Below are 16754 nucleotides of genomic sequence, written 5' to 3' on the forward strand. Positions count from 1 at the left end.
GTATGCATGTGTCGTGAGCACCGCGTGTGCCTATGTGTACTGTGTGCACCCACACGTACTTGTGTGCACTGCATGAGCCCACGTGTGTGCTGTATGTACGTGCATTGTACATGTGCCGTGTGCACTGTGTTTGTGTGTACTGTATGTGTGCACCCACACGTACTTGTGTGCACTGCATGTGCCCACATGTGCTGTATGTATGTGCATATGTACGCATGTGCCGTGTGCACCACGTGTGCCTGTGTGTACTGTATGTATGCACTCACATGTACTTGTGTGCATTGCATGTGCCCACATGTGTGCTGTACGTACGTGTATATGTACGCATGTGCTGTGTGCACCACGTGTGCCTGTGTATGTGCTGTGTGTGCGTCCACAAGTATGCATGTCATGTGCACCGCATGTGCAGGGGCCTTGTGTTCTGTGTGCATGCGTGTGCACCTACATGTATGGATACTGTGTGCACCGCATGTGCGGGGGCCTGTGTGTGGACTGTGGATTGTGTATGAGTGAACCATGGGGCCAAAGGCACACCACTTCACGTGCTGACATCAGGGGGCCAGCTTGTCCTCCAGGAAGAGGGAGGTTCCTCCAGCCACCTGCTCCCTATGATCCAATCACTGGCCACCTTCTCAAAACTCCCCCCACCCCCCGCCCACGCTAGCAGAAAACACCTAAAATCTTAAGCCTTTTCATATTTCATGCATTATTTTAACTCTCCACAGTGAACCTGGTTAGTCACGCGACCATCTCTGAAAGTCATTTCGGAGCCACAAAGCCCTCACTGTATGTCACTAATGTGAACCAATTACACCTGACAACTTAGGACACCTATGTGAGACCAAGCCCATGGGCCAAGGAGATGGGGTTTCACGTCACTCAGAGGGGACGGGATGAGGGATGAGGACGGGGAAGGGGTCGGGCCTGGGGTCACTCTGGGGTCGGCCCCCAGTGTTCCAGCGCTTAGGGAACAGGGCACACACAGGCACCTCACCAGCCTTTATGATATTACTGTACAGTAACAGAAGCAAGGAGCGTGTCGTGATTAATTCCCATTTTTACTGGAAGTTCACGACGGCCAGGAAGTGAAAACACATCCAACCTTCAGACTCCACAGCCCCCAGAGGCCCCAGGGCGACAGGAAGTAGCAGGCCAGGGTGATGGAAGCGATGTGCACAGAGCCTACGCCCTCGTGCATGCCCAGGTCGCACTGATCTTTGATGCGAAGAGCAGACCATCTTTGTGGACACGACACAGCAAACCACTGAGATGAAAAACTAACAACTAACCTCTGACAATGGTCTTGCCAATGCACAGACCTTCTAGAAAATGGGGGAACGATGCCTTCCAGGGTAGAGACCATTCCTGTCACTCTGGTTAAAAGGTGACCCCGTGACTGGGGACGGACCCCACACTGTCCCACGGAGCTCATCACCTCTGCTGGGGGCTCACGCCCCACGGGGGACAGGACCACCCACATCCTCTCCCACAGCTGCAGCCGGTCTCCTGAGTGGGCAGAACTGCTTGCCCACCGGCCTGCCCAGCACGTGCGGCAGGAGCCTACCCCCCGGAACCTGCAGGGAGCTGGAGGGCGGGTAGGGAGCCAGGAGGGGTTCTGCCTGAGGGCCGGTGGCTGGGCCACAGTGCCTGCCGCTGCTCTGCTGGACGGAGGCCCCCCGGGCCAGCCCTGTACGCCCACCGCGACAGCAAAACCAGGACAGGACCACGGCCCCTCCCCCATCTCCCACCGGGCCCATCAGGCCTGGGAGGGCAGCGTCTTGTAGGGGTTCAGGATGCCCTTGGGGTCCAGGAGCGCCTTGAGCTGCTGCATGAGCCGCAGGGCCTCGGGCGGCTTGCTGTAGCCAAGGACGTCCCTCTTCTTGAAGCCCAGGCCGTGTTCGGCGCTGACGCTGCCCCGCTGCCCGGCTGTCCACTCGTACACGTAGGGCTCCAGGGCGCCCAGCAGCGACGGGCTGAAGGCCTCTGATGTGACGTTGAGGTGCAGGTTACCGTCCCCTGCAAGGAAAGGACACCAGGTCAGGCCAGGCAGCTGAGACCCCTGCCCCAGGAACCCCCAGTCCTGCCCCCACCCTCATGCCCACGTCCTGCCCTGCAGGGTGGAAGCGGCTGTCTCCCGGGAGGTCTCTCCCAGCCCTCCCCTCTGTCCTCACGGCCCCTGCTGAGGGCTCCCAGCTAAGAGTGACCAACCACCCGGCCAGCCGGTGAGAGCGCCTGTGGCTGCCCCCAGACCCACTTCTCCATGGCGCCCAGGCCAGCCCCACCCTCAGACACACCCTTGTGCCCAGCCCACACCCACCGCAAAGCCCTGGCTCCTGGCCCCCACTCCAGACATCTAGCCGCGCCCTGGCTCTGCCCCTGCCCACGCGCAGCCCCCTCGGGTCCCAGGACAACGGCAAGCCACAGGATTAACGGGGGCAGGAGGCCGGGGCCGGGACGCGGGCTGCAGTCTGGCCCAAGAGGAGCCCGGTGCGCCCACGTCCATGGGGCTGAGGCGAGAAAAGGAACAACTCAGAGCAGCCACCACCACCCAGAGGCGGCGGGGAGGCAGGGGCCGGTGCGGGTGCGCAGACAGGAGGCCCCTGTCCCGACTCAGAGGTCAGGGAGGTGGGGAGGGCCGAGCGGACAGAGTGTGGGGCCCAGGGAGGGTTGCCGCCCACGCTGAGACGCAGTGTCCGCCAGCAGGAGGGGCTCCTGGAGGCTGGAACCACAAGCCCCGGAGAAACGGGGCCCAGGGGCAGACCTGGGGCCTCTGACCGGTGACCTAGCGCTTCTCACGCCCCACATCCCTCCCTCCAGGTCTGTCTACCAGGTACCAGGTAGGGAGCAGGTACCCCCCACCGACACACTCAGGGCAAAGGCGCCAGAGCCCCCACCCGGGAGCCTGACCACGAAAGCCGGTCCTCGCCGACCGCCTGAGTGCTTGTGGCCACCGGCCAGCAGGGCAGGGGCTTAGAGCCAGAAGTCACCACCTTAGTGCTCCCGTGGACCCTGAGCTAAGAACGTGAAGATGAGAGAGGTTCCAGCTGGGGGACCCCGGTCCCCCCCCAACTTCTACCCACACAAGGAAGTCACCTCCAACCCAGGCCTCGGATAATTCCCACCCACAGCAAAAATGACCTGTGCACAAGGACAGCAGCCACCATGAGCAGAAGCCGGCAGAGTCTAAGGCCTGGGCTTCCAACCCTGTAACTTCCAGAAACTGAGCACAAGCGTGTCCTACATTATGCAAGTAAGAGACAAAGAACATAAAACACCAACTAGGCAAAGTTCTTAAATATCGAAGTCAATTTTCTAGAAACAGAAACTACAAATCATCGAAACCTAAGAGTAAGTGAACAGGTTTCAAGGCATGTTACTCACAGCAAGAGATTAATGAGGAACATAAATCAAACGCAGGAGCTCAGAGCCAGGGCAGCAGGAGGGACATGGGGCCTCAGGCTGCAGCTCCTGGGAGATGGGGGGGACACAGGGGTCAGATTTGGAGGGAGGAGGGCGGCGCAATGTCTAAAGCAGAGCCCGACAGATCACAGGCAGGACGTGCCAACGCACCCAGACAGACCAGAGACCCCAGAGCACCCCAAAGACCAAGGGGAAGAGGAAACAGCAGACTCCCTGTGGGGAGGTGGGCAGCACTCTCACGGGGAGCTGACTCTGCAGCAACATGCGAGGCCGCAGCCGGCGGGGCGCCCTCACCCGGCAGCCGGCACGGAGCTGCCAGCGGACGCGGGAGCACAAACCCATGGCAAGAGACCTTAACAAGAACGTACGTTGTCCGGCAGAAACCACCTGTGACGTCCGTCACCTACTGCCCACACGACAGGGAACTCGGGCTGGGATTCAGGAAGAGGCTGTGACACGAGGCGGAAGAGGACCACGGTCCACGCGGGACGACTCCGCCAGCACTGCTACGCGGGGCTGACAGGAGAGAACTGAACTAAACCCCAAGAAACCGTGCGTGGACTAGGAGGGGGCGATGCATTGAAAGTCATGGGGTCCCAAGGCCCTTGCGCCGGGTCCGTCGGGGATCTCAGAGAAGCAGAGCCGATGGGGTGTGTGCCCACGTGCAGCCGGGAGAGACGTCTGAGGGGAACGGCTCACAGAACTGAGGGGCCTGGCGGCCGGCCCAGCAGGCTGGGGACCCAGGGAGGAGCAGCTCGAGTCCAAAGGCAGTGTGGAGGCACAAGTCACTCCTCCTCTGGGGACCTCAGTCCCTTTTAAGGCCCTCAACTGATTAGATGGGGCCCACCCCCACTACGGAGAGCAGTCTGCTCTGGTCAGTCTGCTGATTTAAATGCTAACGTCCACCGAAAAACCCCTTCATGGCGACACTTACACTGGTGCCTGGCCACAGCCTAGCCACGCTGACACACCGTTCACCACACAGTGTCTAGAGGAAGGATAACGGAGCTGATTAACTTCCAACCCTGATAAGCTACAGGTGTGCACGACGGCCCCACGGCGGGAACAGAGGACAGACAATGGGACGGTCAAAGGAGGTAGTAACTGAGAGAAGAGACACGCAGGGCAGGAGGCCCGGAGCTGAGCGGCTCCAGCACAAGGGCCACCCTGAGCCGGAGAAAACTGAGAACGAGCAGGGGCAGGAAAAGCCCTCTGCCCTCCCCGTTTGCCTGAGGGCAGGACGCAGCCGTGCCGAGTGTCACCCCCGCCGCTGGGAAGGGGAGACGAGCCCCGACAGCCGTATGCCCTGACCGGCTAGGTGACCGCAGGGATCTGCATGGCAAGCCCATCATCTCTCCGGTGCCCGGTGTGCGCACTCTGCCCTCAGAGGCCCAAGGTCGCCTGCTTTGCCTGGGACTTCACTAAAGATGCGGTGTCCCTTGTCACGATGCTGCATAAGCCCCGGCTCTAACCGCCCCCAGGCCACTCACCACTGGGCCTCCCTCGTGTGGGCCTGATGCACAGTCAGTGAACCCACGGGGTCTCACGTTTGGGCCCAGCCTGAGAACCTAAGGAGGGCGGAAGGGACGGTTAGGCTTTCCCTCCCCTCCATGAAGTAAGCGAAATGCTCTAGTTTAAAAACAACAAATGGGTTATGCTGAGCGAAATAAGTCAGGCAGAGAAGGACAGATACCATGTTTGCACGTATAGGAGGATTAGGAGGAACTTAACGGAGGACCGTGGGGGAGAAGAAGGGGAAAATAGTGGGGGAGAGGGAGGGAGGCAAACCATGAGAGACTCTTGAATGCCGAGAACAAACTGAGGGCTGATGGGGGTGGGGGGAGGGGAGGGGGGAGATGGGCATGGAGGAGGGCACTTGTGGGGTTGAGCACTGGGTGTTCTATGGAAACCAACTTGACAATAAACTATTAAAAAAAATAAAAACAACAAATGGCTTATTTTTGTGTGTGGTGTAAGAAAGGATCCAGGTTCATTCTTCCACGTGTTGCTGTCCAGTCCTCCCGGCACCATTTGCTGAAGGGACGGTCTTTTTTCCATTGGATCCTCTTTCCCGCTTTGTCAAAGATGAGTTGGCCATACATTTGTGGGTCTATTTCTGGGTGCTCCATTCTATTCCACTGATCTATGTGTCTGTTTTTCTGCCAGTACCATTCTGTCTTGATGATTAGAGCTTTGTAGTAGAGGCTAAAGTCTGGATGAAAGACCTATCAAAACCCTAGAGGAGGGGCGCCTGGGTGGCTTAGTTGGTTAAGCGTCTGACTTTCACTTAGGTCATGATCTCGCGGTTCGTGGGTTCGAGCCCCGCGTCGGGCTCTGTGCTGACTGCCAGCTCAGAGCCTGGAGCCTGTTTCAGTCTGTGACTCCCTCTCTCTCTGACCCTCCCCTGCTCACGCTGTCTCTCTCTCTCTCTCCTCGACATAAATTTTTTAAAAAATTAAAAAAAAAAACCCTAGAGGAGAAAACAGGCAATAAACTCTTTGACCTCAGCCACAGCAACTTCTCACTTCACACGTCTCTGGAGGCAAAGGAAATAAAAGCAAAAATGAACTATTGGGACCTCATGAAGATAAAAGGCTTCTGTACGGCAAAGGAAATAATCAACAAAACTAAAAGACAACTGACAAAATGGGAGAAGATATTTGCAAATTACTTACTGGAAAAGGGTTAGTATCAAAAACTTATAAAGAACTTACTAAACTTAACATATCAAAAAACCAAATAATCCAGTGAAGAAATGGCAGAAGCCACAAACACACACTTTTCCAAAGAACACATGCAGATGGCTCATATCCACATGAAAAGATGCTCAACGTCCCTCATCATCAGGGAAATACAAATCAAAACCACACTGAGACACCACCTCACACCAGTCAGAGTGGCTAAAATTAACAACTCAGGAAACAACAGGTGCTGGAGAGAATGTGGAGAAAGAGGAACCCTTTTGCACTGTTGCTGGGAATGCAAACTGGTGTAGCCACTTCCGAAAACAGTATAGAGGTTCCATAAAAAATTAAAAATAGAACTACCCTACGACCCAGCAACTGTACTAGTAGATATTTATCCAAGGGATGCAGGAGTGCTGATTCAAAGGGGCACATGCACCCCAATGTTGATAGCAGCGCTTTCAACAATAGCCAAAGTATGGAAAGAGCCTAAATGTCCATCAGCTGACAAATGGATAAAGAAAACGTGGCTTATATATATAATGGAACATCACTTGGCAATGAGAAACAAAGAAATCTTGCCATTTTCAACAACGTGGATGGAACTGGAGGGTATTATGCTAAGTGAATAATACACTGGCTGTTACACATAAGCGATGAATTATGGGAACCTACTGCAAAAACCAAGAGCACTGTATACTCTGTATGTTAGCCAACGTGACAACAAATTATATTTAAAAATAATAAGCAGGGGCGCCTGGGTGGCTTAGTCGGTTAAGCGTCCAACTTTCGCTCAGGTCATGATCTCGTGGTTCGTGGGTTCGGGCCCCGCGTCGGGCTCTGTGCTGACTGCCAGCTCAGAGCCTGGAGCCTGTTTCAGTCTGTGACTCTCTCTCTCTCTGACCCTCCCCTGCTCACGCTCTCTCTCTCTCCTGGAAATAAATAAAACATTAAAAAAAAAATTAAAAAAAAAAAAAAATAATAAGCAAACAAATTAAAATTTTAAAAAATTTTAAAAAATTAAAATAATCCCACAGGGTTTTCAGCATTGAAATACAATAATAGTAATAATAATAACAATAGGGGCACCTTGGGGGCTCAGTTGGTTAAGAGTCCAACTCTTGGCTTCGGCTCAGGTCTCACAGTTCGTGGGTTCGAGCCCCATATCAGGCTCTGTGCTGACAGCTCAGAGCCTGAAGCTGCTCTGGATTCTGTGTCCCTCTCTCGCTCTACCCCTCCCCTGCTCATGCTCTGTCTCTATCTCTCAAAATAAATAAACATTTAAAAAACAATAATAATAATAATAAATAGAATAGAATAGAACAGAACAGAATAAAAATAATCCATGGCAAACTGTGTGACACAGAAACCCCAGCTCCATGCCGTAAAGTCATAAGGATGGACAGCGGCTGACAGTCCTGGGGAGAAAAACACAAGGTCAGGAAAACACCAAGCAAGGAAGCCGGTGTTACCCCGGCATCGGAGGGCCGAGCGACCGCAGGGCTCAGAACGGTCCGTCGTGACGGAAGAGCCCATCTACCAGAAGGACCGGTGGGTGTGACCTGCACCTCCAACACTCACAGAGCCACAGAGCCCGGGGCCGCCGTGAGCATTTCTGACCCCGCTCAGTGCGCGGCGCCCGGGCAAGACCCAGCGCTCAGACAGCAGACCTGTCTGCGCAAACACCGGCCCCCCCCACCGCCGCCCACTCTCCACGAGGGCTCACCACACGGTAGGAAGGCCGGCTGCTGCCCAAGTTGAAGACACGGCGTGACCCAGACCAGGCTCTCCGGCTTCCACGCAACAAAGTCAGAAATTTCAACAGCAGCTAGAACTCTCTCGTGTGTTTGAGAATTTATAACACATTTCTGCCTCACTGATGGGTCAGAGAGAAGAGAAGAGGAATCAGGAAATATGAGGGACAGGCTGGCGGGCGCCCACAGCGGAGGCTCTCAGGAGCAGACTGGGGCCGGCCTCGCCCTCCGCCCCGCCCGCCCCCGGTGCCCGGGGCTGAGCGCAGGGGGGAGGGATGGCTGGAGGCACCGGGGCCGGGAGCCCGGATGCCCAGCAGGTGCCGCAAAGCGCCGGACGCTGGCTCCCGGGCGTGCCCTCGGGGCTGAGCGCACAGACACCGGGAGCCCCGGGCCAGCATGAGCAGGTGCTGGCCTCACGGGCCCTCAGATCACGTGGAGTGTGACAGACCGGTCATCCCCTGGGTCGCGATACTGGTGTGCAGAGCGGAGCCTGAATAGTTATGTTAGAACAGAAGGAAGGCTGAAAATCAGGCCAAGTACTTGACTCACAGCCAGAAGAGCCTCGGGATACGCTGAGTGGGGCAGGAAGGAAATAATTAAGGTAACAAGAGAAAACGAGGGGCAGCGGAAACGATCAGCAGAGGACATGGTAGAACCGAGCAGCGTGAGAAACAAGAGGGAGGCGGCGAGGAGCAAACCCCATCTGGATGGAAAGTGGGGCCGCCCCGCGAGGGCCGACAGGAGTGCGACGAACAACCTGCTGCCAACACAGTAGAGATTTACAGGAAATGGACAAACTCCCGGAGCACTTCAGCCAGGACCGCCCCGCAGCTGGTAAGACACGGTCCACGCTCAGCCCCCACCCCCACCCGGTGGCTGGTAAGGACACAGTCCACGCTCAGCCCCCTGCTGCCCAAAACACAACATCCCTCTAGCCCTGGAGCTTTGCTGCCAGTCCCTGGGAAGAGTCAAGGAGGTGGTAATGCCAACCACTCAGGCCCCGCCAGGCCCGGAGGGAGAGACCAACGCCCAGCACAGACACAGCAAAGCGACCTTGCGGATGGCCGCCTGGGGAAAACCCTGCACTGAGTACAGGCACATGGACCAAATAAAGCGGGAGGATCAGGGTGGAGCACGGCTTCCCGCAGATCAGTCCCGCTGTAGGAGGGGGTCCAAGGGGCACCCCCCGCGACCACAGGAAAACACGCCTGGGTCACGCCCCCAGACACAGAAGCAGCTTTCCACAAACTTAACGCCCCCCTTGATTCACAGTGGGGGCTTGGCTCCATCTCTGGCCGTGACCCCATCTGCATCGGTGGCAGGGCCCACGAGGAGCAGGCTCTGGCCCAGGGGATCCAGCTCCACATCCTCACCCCCATCCCTGGGTGCAGATGCCCTCTGTGCCCGCCCGCCAGCCCCCACAGGGACCTGCCCCCCCAGGCCTCCTCCCCGAACGCTAGGATTGTGAGCCCCGTGCCTTTGCCCCCGTGAAGCAGTTGTTACTTTAACTTGGTCCAAGTTAGCAACCTCCTCCTGCGGTTTACGCGTCTGCACCCCGTTGAAGAAATAGTCCCCACCGTGAGGCCATGCATGCTCTTGGGTCCTCTCCTTCACGGGGAGAGTCTGATCCGTGCAGGCAGCACTGTGGGGGTGCGGGTGGTGGCTGCCCCCAGCCACTGGCCGTTGTACCCATCCTCGACACCAGATGACCTCCCCCTTCTGCCCACTCTGGGAGCCACCAGCGAACACCACACACCCTGGCTCTGAACCACAAACGACGTCCATTCCAAAATACCCAAAGACCCATGAAGACAATTAGGGTTCTCCCAGGTCCCAGGGCACCCATCACCGCTGGCCCCCGCTCAGCTCACCCAGGTGGCCGTAGCCCACCACATGCTTGGCCTGTGGGCCGAGGCGGGCACGCAGGTCGGTCACGAGGTCGTAGAGCCTCTCGGTGGGCAGGGAGAGGTCATACTTGTACACGTAGCCGTCCCGGCTCAGCGCCTCCGAGATCCTCTCCCTCAGGGCCCACAGCGCCTGGGACGGGCAGAAAACAGAGTCAAAGCCCGCCTCAAAGGGTGTCTGTGCTGATGGCGGTCAGAACGCTGGGGCCTGGGGTGACCGGGAAAGTCTCGGGGGAACTTTCCGGGTGATGGAAACGTTCTGTGTTGTGATAGACACGGGGCTTTGATCCAAGAGTTGGTACCAGATGAGGCCCCACAATGTAGCCATGGTTCACTTGAGGACACTCCAGGTGACAGCAGGGAGAGGCTCGTGGGGGCTGCCAGTGGCAAGGAGCCCTGAGTGAAGGCAGGCCATGGGGCTGGCAGTCCAGGCGGAGCAGGGACCAGTGTGGGCACACGTGGCGGCCCCGTGACCACTGCCCCCATGGGAGGAGCTGTGGCCTCACCCTGAGGCAGATGAGCTCTGAGCAGAAGCCGGGAGCACTGGCTCCCCGCTTTCCTCCTGCTGCTTAGGCCTCGGTGGGCCGAGCGGAGGCGCTCACACATGCAGGACGGGGCTGGGGGCCTCTGTCCTTCTGGCTCCCGGGGCCTGCACGCCCATTACCGACAGACAGTGCATTTAGGAAGAAACAAAGACGTGGAAACACCAGAAAGGAAAGAATGATGGCCCCTGGCAGGCACAGAAGAGCACAGCACCGAGCCAGTCCTGGGACTGAAGAGTTTGCCCACGTCCCCTCTGCTGGCGCTGGCTGCACGACACTGCGGGGGACCCACAGGACACCCCAGTGGACACGACCAGACTCCCCTGCCCAGGTCTCCCCCCGTGGTGACATCACCCATACGCACCCCTGCCCGGGTCTCCCCTGCGGTGACATCACCCATACACACCCCTGCCCAGGTCTCCCCCATGGTGACATCACCCAGACACACCTGCCCGGGTCTCCACCCGTGGTGACATCACCCAGATACACCCCTGCCCAGGTCTCCCCCGCGGTGAATCACCCAGACGCACCCCTGCCCGGGTCTCCACCCGTGGTGACATCACCCAGACACACCTCTGCCCGGGTCTCCCCCACAGTGACATCACTCAGACACACCCCTGCCCGGGTCTCCCCCACAGTGACGTCACCCAGACACACCCCTGCCCAGGTCTCCCCCGCGGTGACATCACCCAGATACACCCCTGCCTGGGTCTCCCCCGCAGTGACATCACTCAGACACACCCCTGCCCAAGTCTCCCCCACAGTGACATCACCCAGACACACACCTGCCCGGGTCTCCCCCACAGTGAATCACCCAGACACACCTCTGCCCAGGTCTCCCCCACGGTGACATCACCCAGACACACCTGCCCGGGTCTCCACCCATGGTGACATCACCCAGACACATCCCTGCCCGGGTCTCCCCCGCAGTGAATCACCCAGACACACCCCTGCCCAGGTCTCCCCCGTGGTGACATCACCCAGACGCCCCTGCCTGGGTCTCCCCCGCAGTGACATCACCCAGACACACCCCTGCCCTGGTCTCCCCTGCGGTGACATCACCCAGTGGAGACGATGGGGCTGTGGAGGCAGGAAGACGGCCAAATCCCCTGAGACCCCCATGAGAGAGGGGGTCTGAGGCGCTCTGACAGCGTTGTGACTCCTTACCTTTAATATCTGCTAAAAGACAAAACAACTGTAAAGAAAAACGTTTAACAATAAGGCAGAGAAAGAAACCCACCGAGCCGACCACCAGGGCCAGCGTGAGGCCCGGCCCGCTAGGCCCACGCAGCCTCTGGCACCCACCCTGGTCCAGCCCCATGCCCTCCCACCATCCTGCCCACCGGCCGCTCCCCACACCGCAGCCCCAGGGACCACGGTGCACAAATAGGGAACGACGGCACCCAGCGCCCCGGTCCCCCCGTGTCGGTGATGGTGACGGTGACGATGGCTCCCACAGCCCCCGGCCCTCCCTCTCCCTCCCCGGCCTCACAGCCAAATGACCTCTGATGGAAACATGAGGGCCCCCTCCTAGGAAAGTGCACCCTTGTGACTGGCTCAGCTCCAGGCACAGCTTCCCATGTCCCCAGCACCCCTGCTTTTAAAAAGACTTTTTATGTTTATTTACTTTTGAGAGAGAGACAGAGATAGAGCACGATTGGGGGAGGGGAAGAGAGAGAGGGAGACACAGAACCTGAAGCAGCTCCAGGCTCTGAGCTGTCAGCACAGAGCCCGACGTGGGGCTCGAACCCACAATCATGACCTGAGCTGAAGTCGAATGTTTAACCGACTGAGCCACCCAGCCACCCCATTTTTCTGCTTTTGTTTAAGATACTGCTGATAGGGACACCTGAGTGGCTCAGTCAGTTGAACATCTGACTTCAGCTCAGGTCATGATCTCACGATTCATGAGTTCAAGCCCCACATCAGCCTCACTGCTGTCAGCACAGAACCTGCTTCAGATCCTGTCCCCCCTCTGTCCCTCCCCTACTTGTGCTCTCTCAAAAATAAATAAAACATTAAAAAATAATAACAAAATAAAATAAAACATCACTGATCATGACAGAGACCCAAAAGTATGTTTCTGGAGAGCCAGGGACACCTGCCCACATTCAGGAGGCACGCACTCTGAACCAGACACACGGCACCGTGTGGACATCCTGCGCCAGTGGAGTGCGACAGAGCCGGGAGGGGCCAACAGCACACACACCTTGACCTTCGTGTGGTCCGTGGCCACGGTCCCATCCGTCACCAGGCCGGAGTGCAGCACCTGCTCCAGGAAGTCATTCAGCTTCTCAGCATCATGCCCTGCTCTGGAGCCTGAGGTCTCGACCAAGACATAGAAGGGACTTTCTGGAAGGCACAGAAAGCAATATGAGTAGAGGCAAGGCTATGAGATGGCGAGTCAGGACGGGTCTGGACTGAGGTCTCTGACAGACCCCTGTGGCCGTCGCGCCCAGGTAGCCCACATGGCAGGGAGCCTCTGCTCAGTTTAGAAACAGGTCTTTCAGGGGCACTTGGGGGACTCAGTTGGTTAAGCTCTGACTTTGGCTCCAGTCATGGTCTTGTGGTTCATGGTTTCGAGCCCTGCATCGGGCTCTGTGCTGACAGCTCAGAGCCTGGAGCCTGGTTTTGATTCTGTGTCTCCCTCTCTCTCTGCCCCTCCCTCACTCATGCTCTGTCTCTCCCATAAATAAATAAACATTTTTTAAGAATTTTAAAGCAAGAAATAAATAAAAGGATGTTTGGAAAACGAAGACCTGGAGATATGAAAAAAAATTCCCAGCTTGCTAAATATAGGCGCTGTGAGTGTTGGGACACCATTTCAGCCCCCCTGTCTTCTATGTGGTCGGGGAGAGCCTGAACTCACAGAAACCTGCCACGGGGCAGCAGGGTGCCTGTCCTCTGCCCAAACATGACAGTAGGAGCAGCTTTCTCTCTCTCTCTCTCTCTCTCTCTCACACACACACACACACACGCCCCAGGGCCACACAAGGCTCTGCTAGGGACCCTCCGCCCACCCAGGGACCCTCCATCCACCCATGGGCCCCCCATCTTTTCAGTGGCTGTATCATAGCTTATTTGTTTACTCCTGGACTTGCAGATTGTTTCCTGTTTTAAAATATTAGAGCACAGAAGCACCTGAGAGGCTCAGTCGGTTAAGCATCCAACTCTTGATTTCAGCTCAGGTCATGATCTCTCAGTTGGTGGGTTCAAGCCCTGCATCGGGCTCTGAGCTGACAGTACGGGGCTTGCTTGGGATTCTCTCCCCCCTTCCTGTCCCCAGTGTGCACCCTCTCTCTTTCTCAAAATTAAATCATCAATTGATTAACTTTTAAAATTTAGAGTATACAGATCTTTCCATATTTATGACTATTTCAAACTAGGTTGTGTCCCTTCTAAATTTCCACAGTGAAGCCCTGACCCACTCCCAACATGACTATATTTAGAGACGGGGCCTTTAGGGAGATAATTAAGGTTAAATTAGGTCATAAGAGTGGGGTCCTGACTCCATAGGGCTGGTGTCCTCATAAGAGAGGAAGGGGCATCAGAGACCTCCCCCAACACAGGGACCTCCCCCCACACACAGGAAAGGCCACATGAGCACACGGCTCCAGGGCCCTCTGCAAGCTGGGATGAGGGCCCTCACAGAGCCTGGCCCTGCGGCCTTGCAGCCTCCGGCCTGCGCTAAAGCCACCGCCACCACATCGTGAGGGTGGATCGCAGGAGTGAAATACCACCATCTACAGCTGGACGTCTTCCCTCCAGGTTGGGAAGCACGGATGCTTTCTGAAACGTTGTATCAGTGTCCTGTCCTGTCGCTAACGGAAGCGCTGGCTGACAGCCTGCACAGACTGACTTCTGAGTGGAAGTGAAGCGATTCTGACAAGTGCACCTGGGTTTTCAGAGACCCCGCGCGGCGGCACAACAGCGGCACCGACCGGACCATTGCTGGGGGCACGTTTAAAATGCGCGTAACAGAATTCCGCACGCAGCCGGTGGTGCAGAGCCAGAGCTGCAGACACACCGACCTGCCGCTTCCCGGGTCGTGGGCAGGCTGGCCGGCCTGTGAGCCTCCCCTGTGACCCAGGGCATGGAGGGGGTCAGTACCTTGCACCGGGCTGGTGAGGCGCAGGTGGTGCCTGACCAGCCTCATGCACTCGGCGTCCATGAACTCGTACGCAGACAGGATCTCACCCAGCAGCCCCTTGCAGGTGCTGAAGGTCTGCAGAACCTCAGGGAAGCCTGGACAACCTGCAAAGGGTCAGAGCCTCAGGCACCAGAGCCCCCCCCCGCCCCAGACACCCACCACCTGCCCCTCTGACGTGGTGGTGCTGACCCCACCCCCAGGGGAGGGGCCGGGTGAGCCGGAGGGAAACACCAACTGCACCAGGCTGGTGACGATCAAGACAGAAAACGCTCCCGAGAGCCCACGCACTCTGGAAGGTGGTGGAAAGCAGAGGGGGCATGACGTAACAGCCTTTCGGGGCGACAGGGAGACAGGGAGAGTCCCCGGGGGTCAGGGGCAGAGGCACAGGGAGGACCCACAGTGGGGATGCAGGCTGCACATGGAGCGCTGCTCAGCGGAGATCAGATGGGAAGAAACTACCCAGAACACGACAGGAGTGTGAAAGGGGGGAAAACGTGGAAGGGAGAATGGACAGACTACAAAGTTTTGTCGTGGGGTCAGTCCCAGCCCTGAAGGGACAGGAAGATGGGCATCTTCTAGAACTGATGAGACACCAAGCCACAGGGGAAGGAAGTTCAAAAGACTCGGACAAAATATGCACTTGCACCCAGCGTGCCTCAAATCACTAAAGACCAAAGACAAAGAGAAAACCTTTAACGTGACCACAGAACAAAGCATCAGAGTCCCTGAAAACCGCGGTGATGGAGGGCAGCCGGCCTTCCCGTGACCACCAGCACGAGCCACAGGTCACGGAGTGACGTTCAACAGAATGAACCAAAACAAACCCTAACGTGCTTGTGGACCAGTGACAGCGCCCTCACGAAGCGGAAACGAAGGCACCGCAGATGCACCAGGGGACGGAGGATGCATCACGAGGAGCACGTCCCCAGTGGAAGCCTGACGTAGGAGGCCTGTGGTGTGCTGATGGGGACGAGGGGGGACAGGGTGGCAGTGTATCCCTAGAGCCGTGACTGACTCCCCCACAGCAATGAACACACCAAAAGTGACAACATTTCCCTCAGAATCTTGCCCTATAAGTTACTTAAATAACAAACCAAACGGATGGGAGTTATGAGCAAAGCCCCAGTCTTGCTCCAGAATAAGTGTGTTCCGACCTCGCTCTGGGAACACCAAGAAGGCCGGGTCCTGCCCCTCGGGAACAGAGTGAGAAGCTGGGACAGGCAGGGACAGCCTCCTGGAGGGCCCCCCACCCCTAGCACCAAGGGCAGGGCAGCCGGGGGAGCGGGCGGGACGTGGCTCCGAGCGGCCCACCCCGGTGGCCTACCTACCCAGGAAAGCCACGCTCACAGCCCTGGGCTTGGGCGGACACAAGATGGACACGGCCGTGATGACGCCCAGCGTGCCCTCCGACCCGATGAAGAGCTGCTTCAGGTCGTAGCCCGTGTTGTCCTTGCGCAGGGCGCTCAGGCAGTTGAGGACGGTGCCGTCTGCCAGCACCTGACGGAGGAGGAGACGCAGGCTGGACCGTCCGTCCCAGCAGACACCCCTCTCCTCCGGCCACCGCGTTCGGGGGGCTGTCGCAGCCCAGCGCGGCCTCAGAAANGGAACGCGGGCAGCCCGGCGTTGCCTAATCAGGCTGAAGGAAGGACTCATTCCCCCCCCAAGGGAAGATCCCACCAGGGCCCAGGGTGGACACCCGGGGGAGGTGGAGAAGGGGGCAGCTGAGGCGGCGCTGGGCCCACCCTCTCGTCTCCACCTCACCCTGCACCACCCCAGCTGTCCCTGCGACCTGGAGAGCTGCCCCAGGGCCCAGGCAGGGTGGGGATCAGCGGACCTTCCAGGTGAGCACACTCCGTGTTGGGAAACGGCTGGGGGGGCCAAGGCCACCCTGACACAGGGTTGGGGAACACAGGAGAGCAGACGCACCCCCGGCTCACCACTTCCAGACCCAGGACGGTCCCGTGAAGTGAGCCGTAGCGCAGAAACCGTAGGCCGCCTGCGTTGGTGGCCACGTTTCCCCCGATGTGGCAGCTGCCCTTGGCCCCCAGGTCCAGGGGCATGACGAAGCCCCTCTCCTCCACGTGGCGGCTCAGCTCCTCCAGGACGCAGCCCGCCTGGCACACCAGAGTCCCTGCAGGGCGAGCGCAGCTGACACGGGGACTCCAGGCCCTGGAGGAGAGGACCTGCCGGGGGTGGGGGGCCTCCCAGCTCTGAGGAGAGGACCCACGGGGGGGGGGCTCCCAGCTCTGAGGAGAGGACCCACGGGGGGGGGCTCCCAGCTCTGAGGAGAGGACCCACGG

At 58.1% G+C, this 16754-nt stretch overlaps 1 protein-coding gene across 4 annotated transcripts in view; it reads right to left on the reverse strand.

Moving 5' to 3' along the window:
* Positions 1–1039: 1039 nt before the first annotated feature.
* The window catches only part of D2HGDH (D-2-hydroxyglutarate dehydrogenase), a 25947-nt gene continuing 10232 nt past the window's right edge, over positions 1040–16754 (reverse strand). For 3 of the 4 annotated variants that reach the window (XM_077757132.1, XM_077757140.1, XM_077757146.1), the window contains 6 exons: positions 16392–16585; positions 15783–15951; positions 14415–14558; positions 12514–12656; positions 9730–9895; positions 1040–2016 (listed from right to left, as the gene is read on the reverse strand). In XM_077757132.1, the coding sequence (XP_077613258.1) occupies positions 1757–2016; positions 9730–9895; positions 12514–12656; positions 14415–14558; positions 15783–15951; positions 16392–16585 (1076 nt within the window). In that variant the 3' untranslated portion in view covers positions 1040–1756. The remainder of the gene's footprint in view (positions 2017–9729; positions 9896–12513; positions 12657–14414; positions 14559–15782; positions 15952–16391; positions 16586–16754) is intronic. The other variant, XM_077757134.1, reaches the window with a different exon arrangement.

The sequence above is a fragment of the Crocuta crocuta genome, unplaced genomic scaffold (genome assembly GCF_008692635.1).
Source record: "Crocuta crocuta isolate KB4526 unplaced genomic scaffold, BGI_CrCroc_1.0 scaffold290, whole genome shotgun sequence".
NCBI lineage: Eukaryota > Metazoa > Chordata > Mammalia > Carnivora > Hyaenidae > Crocuta > Crocuta crocuta.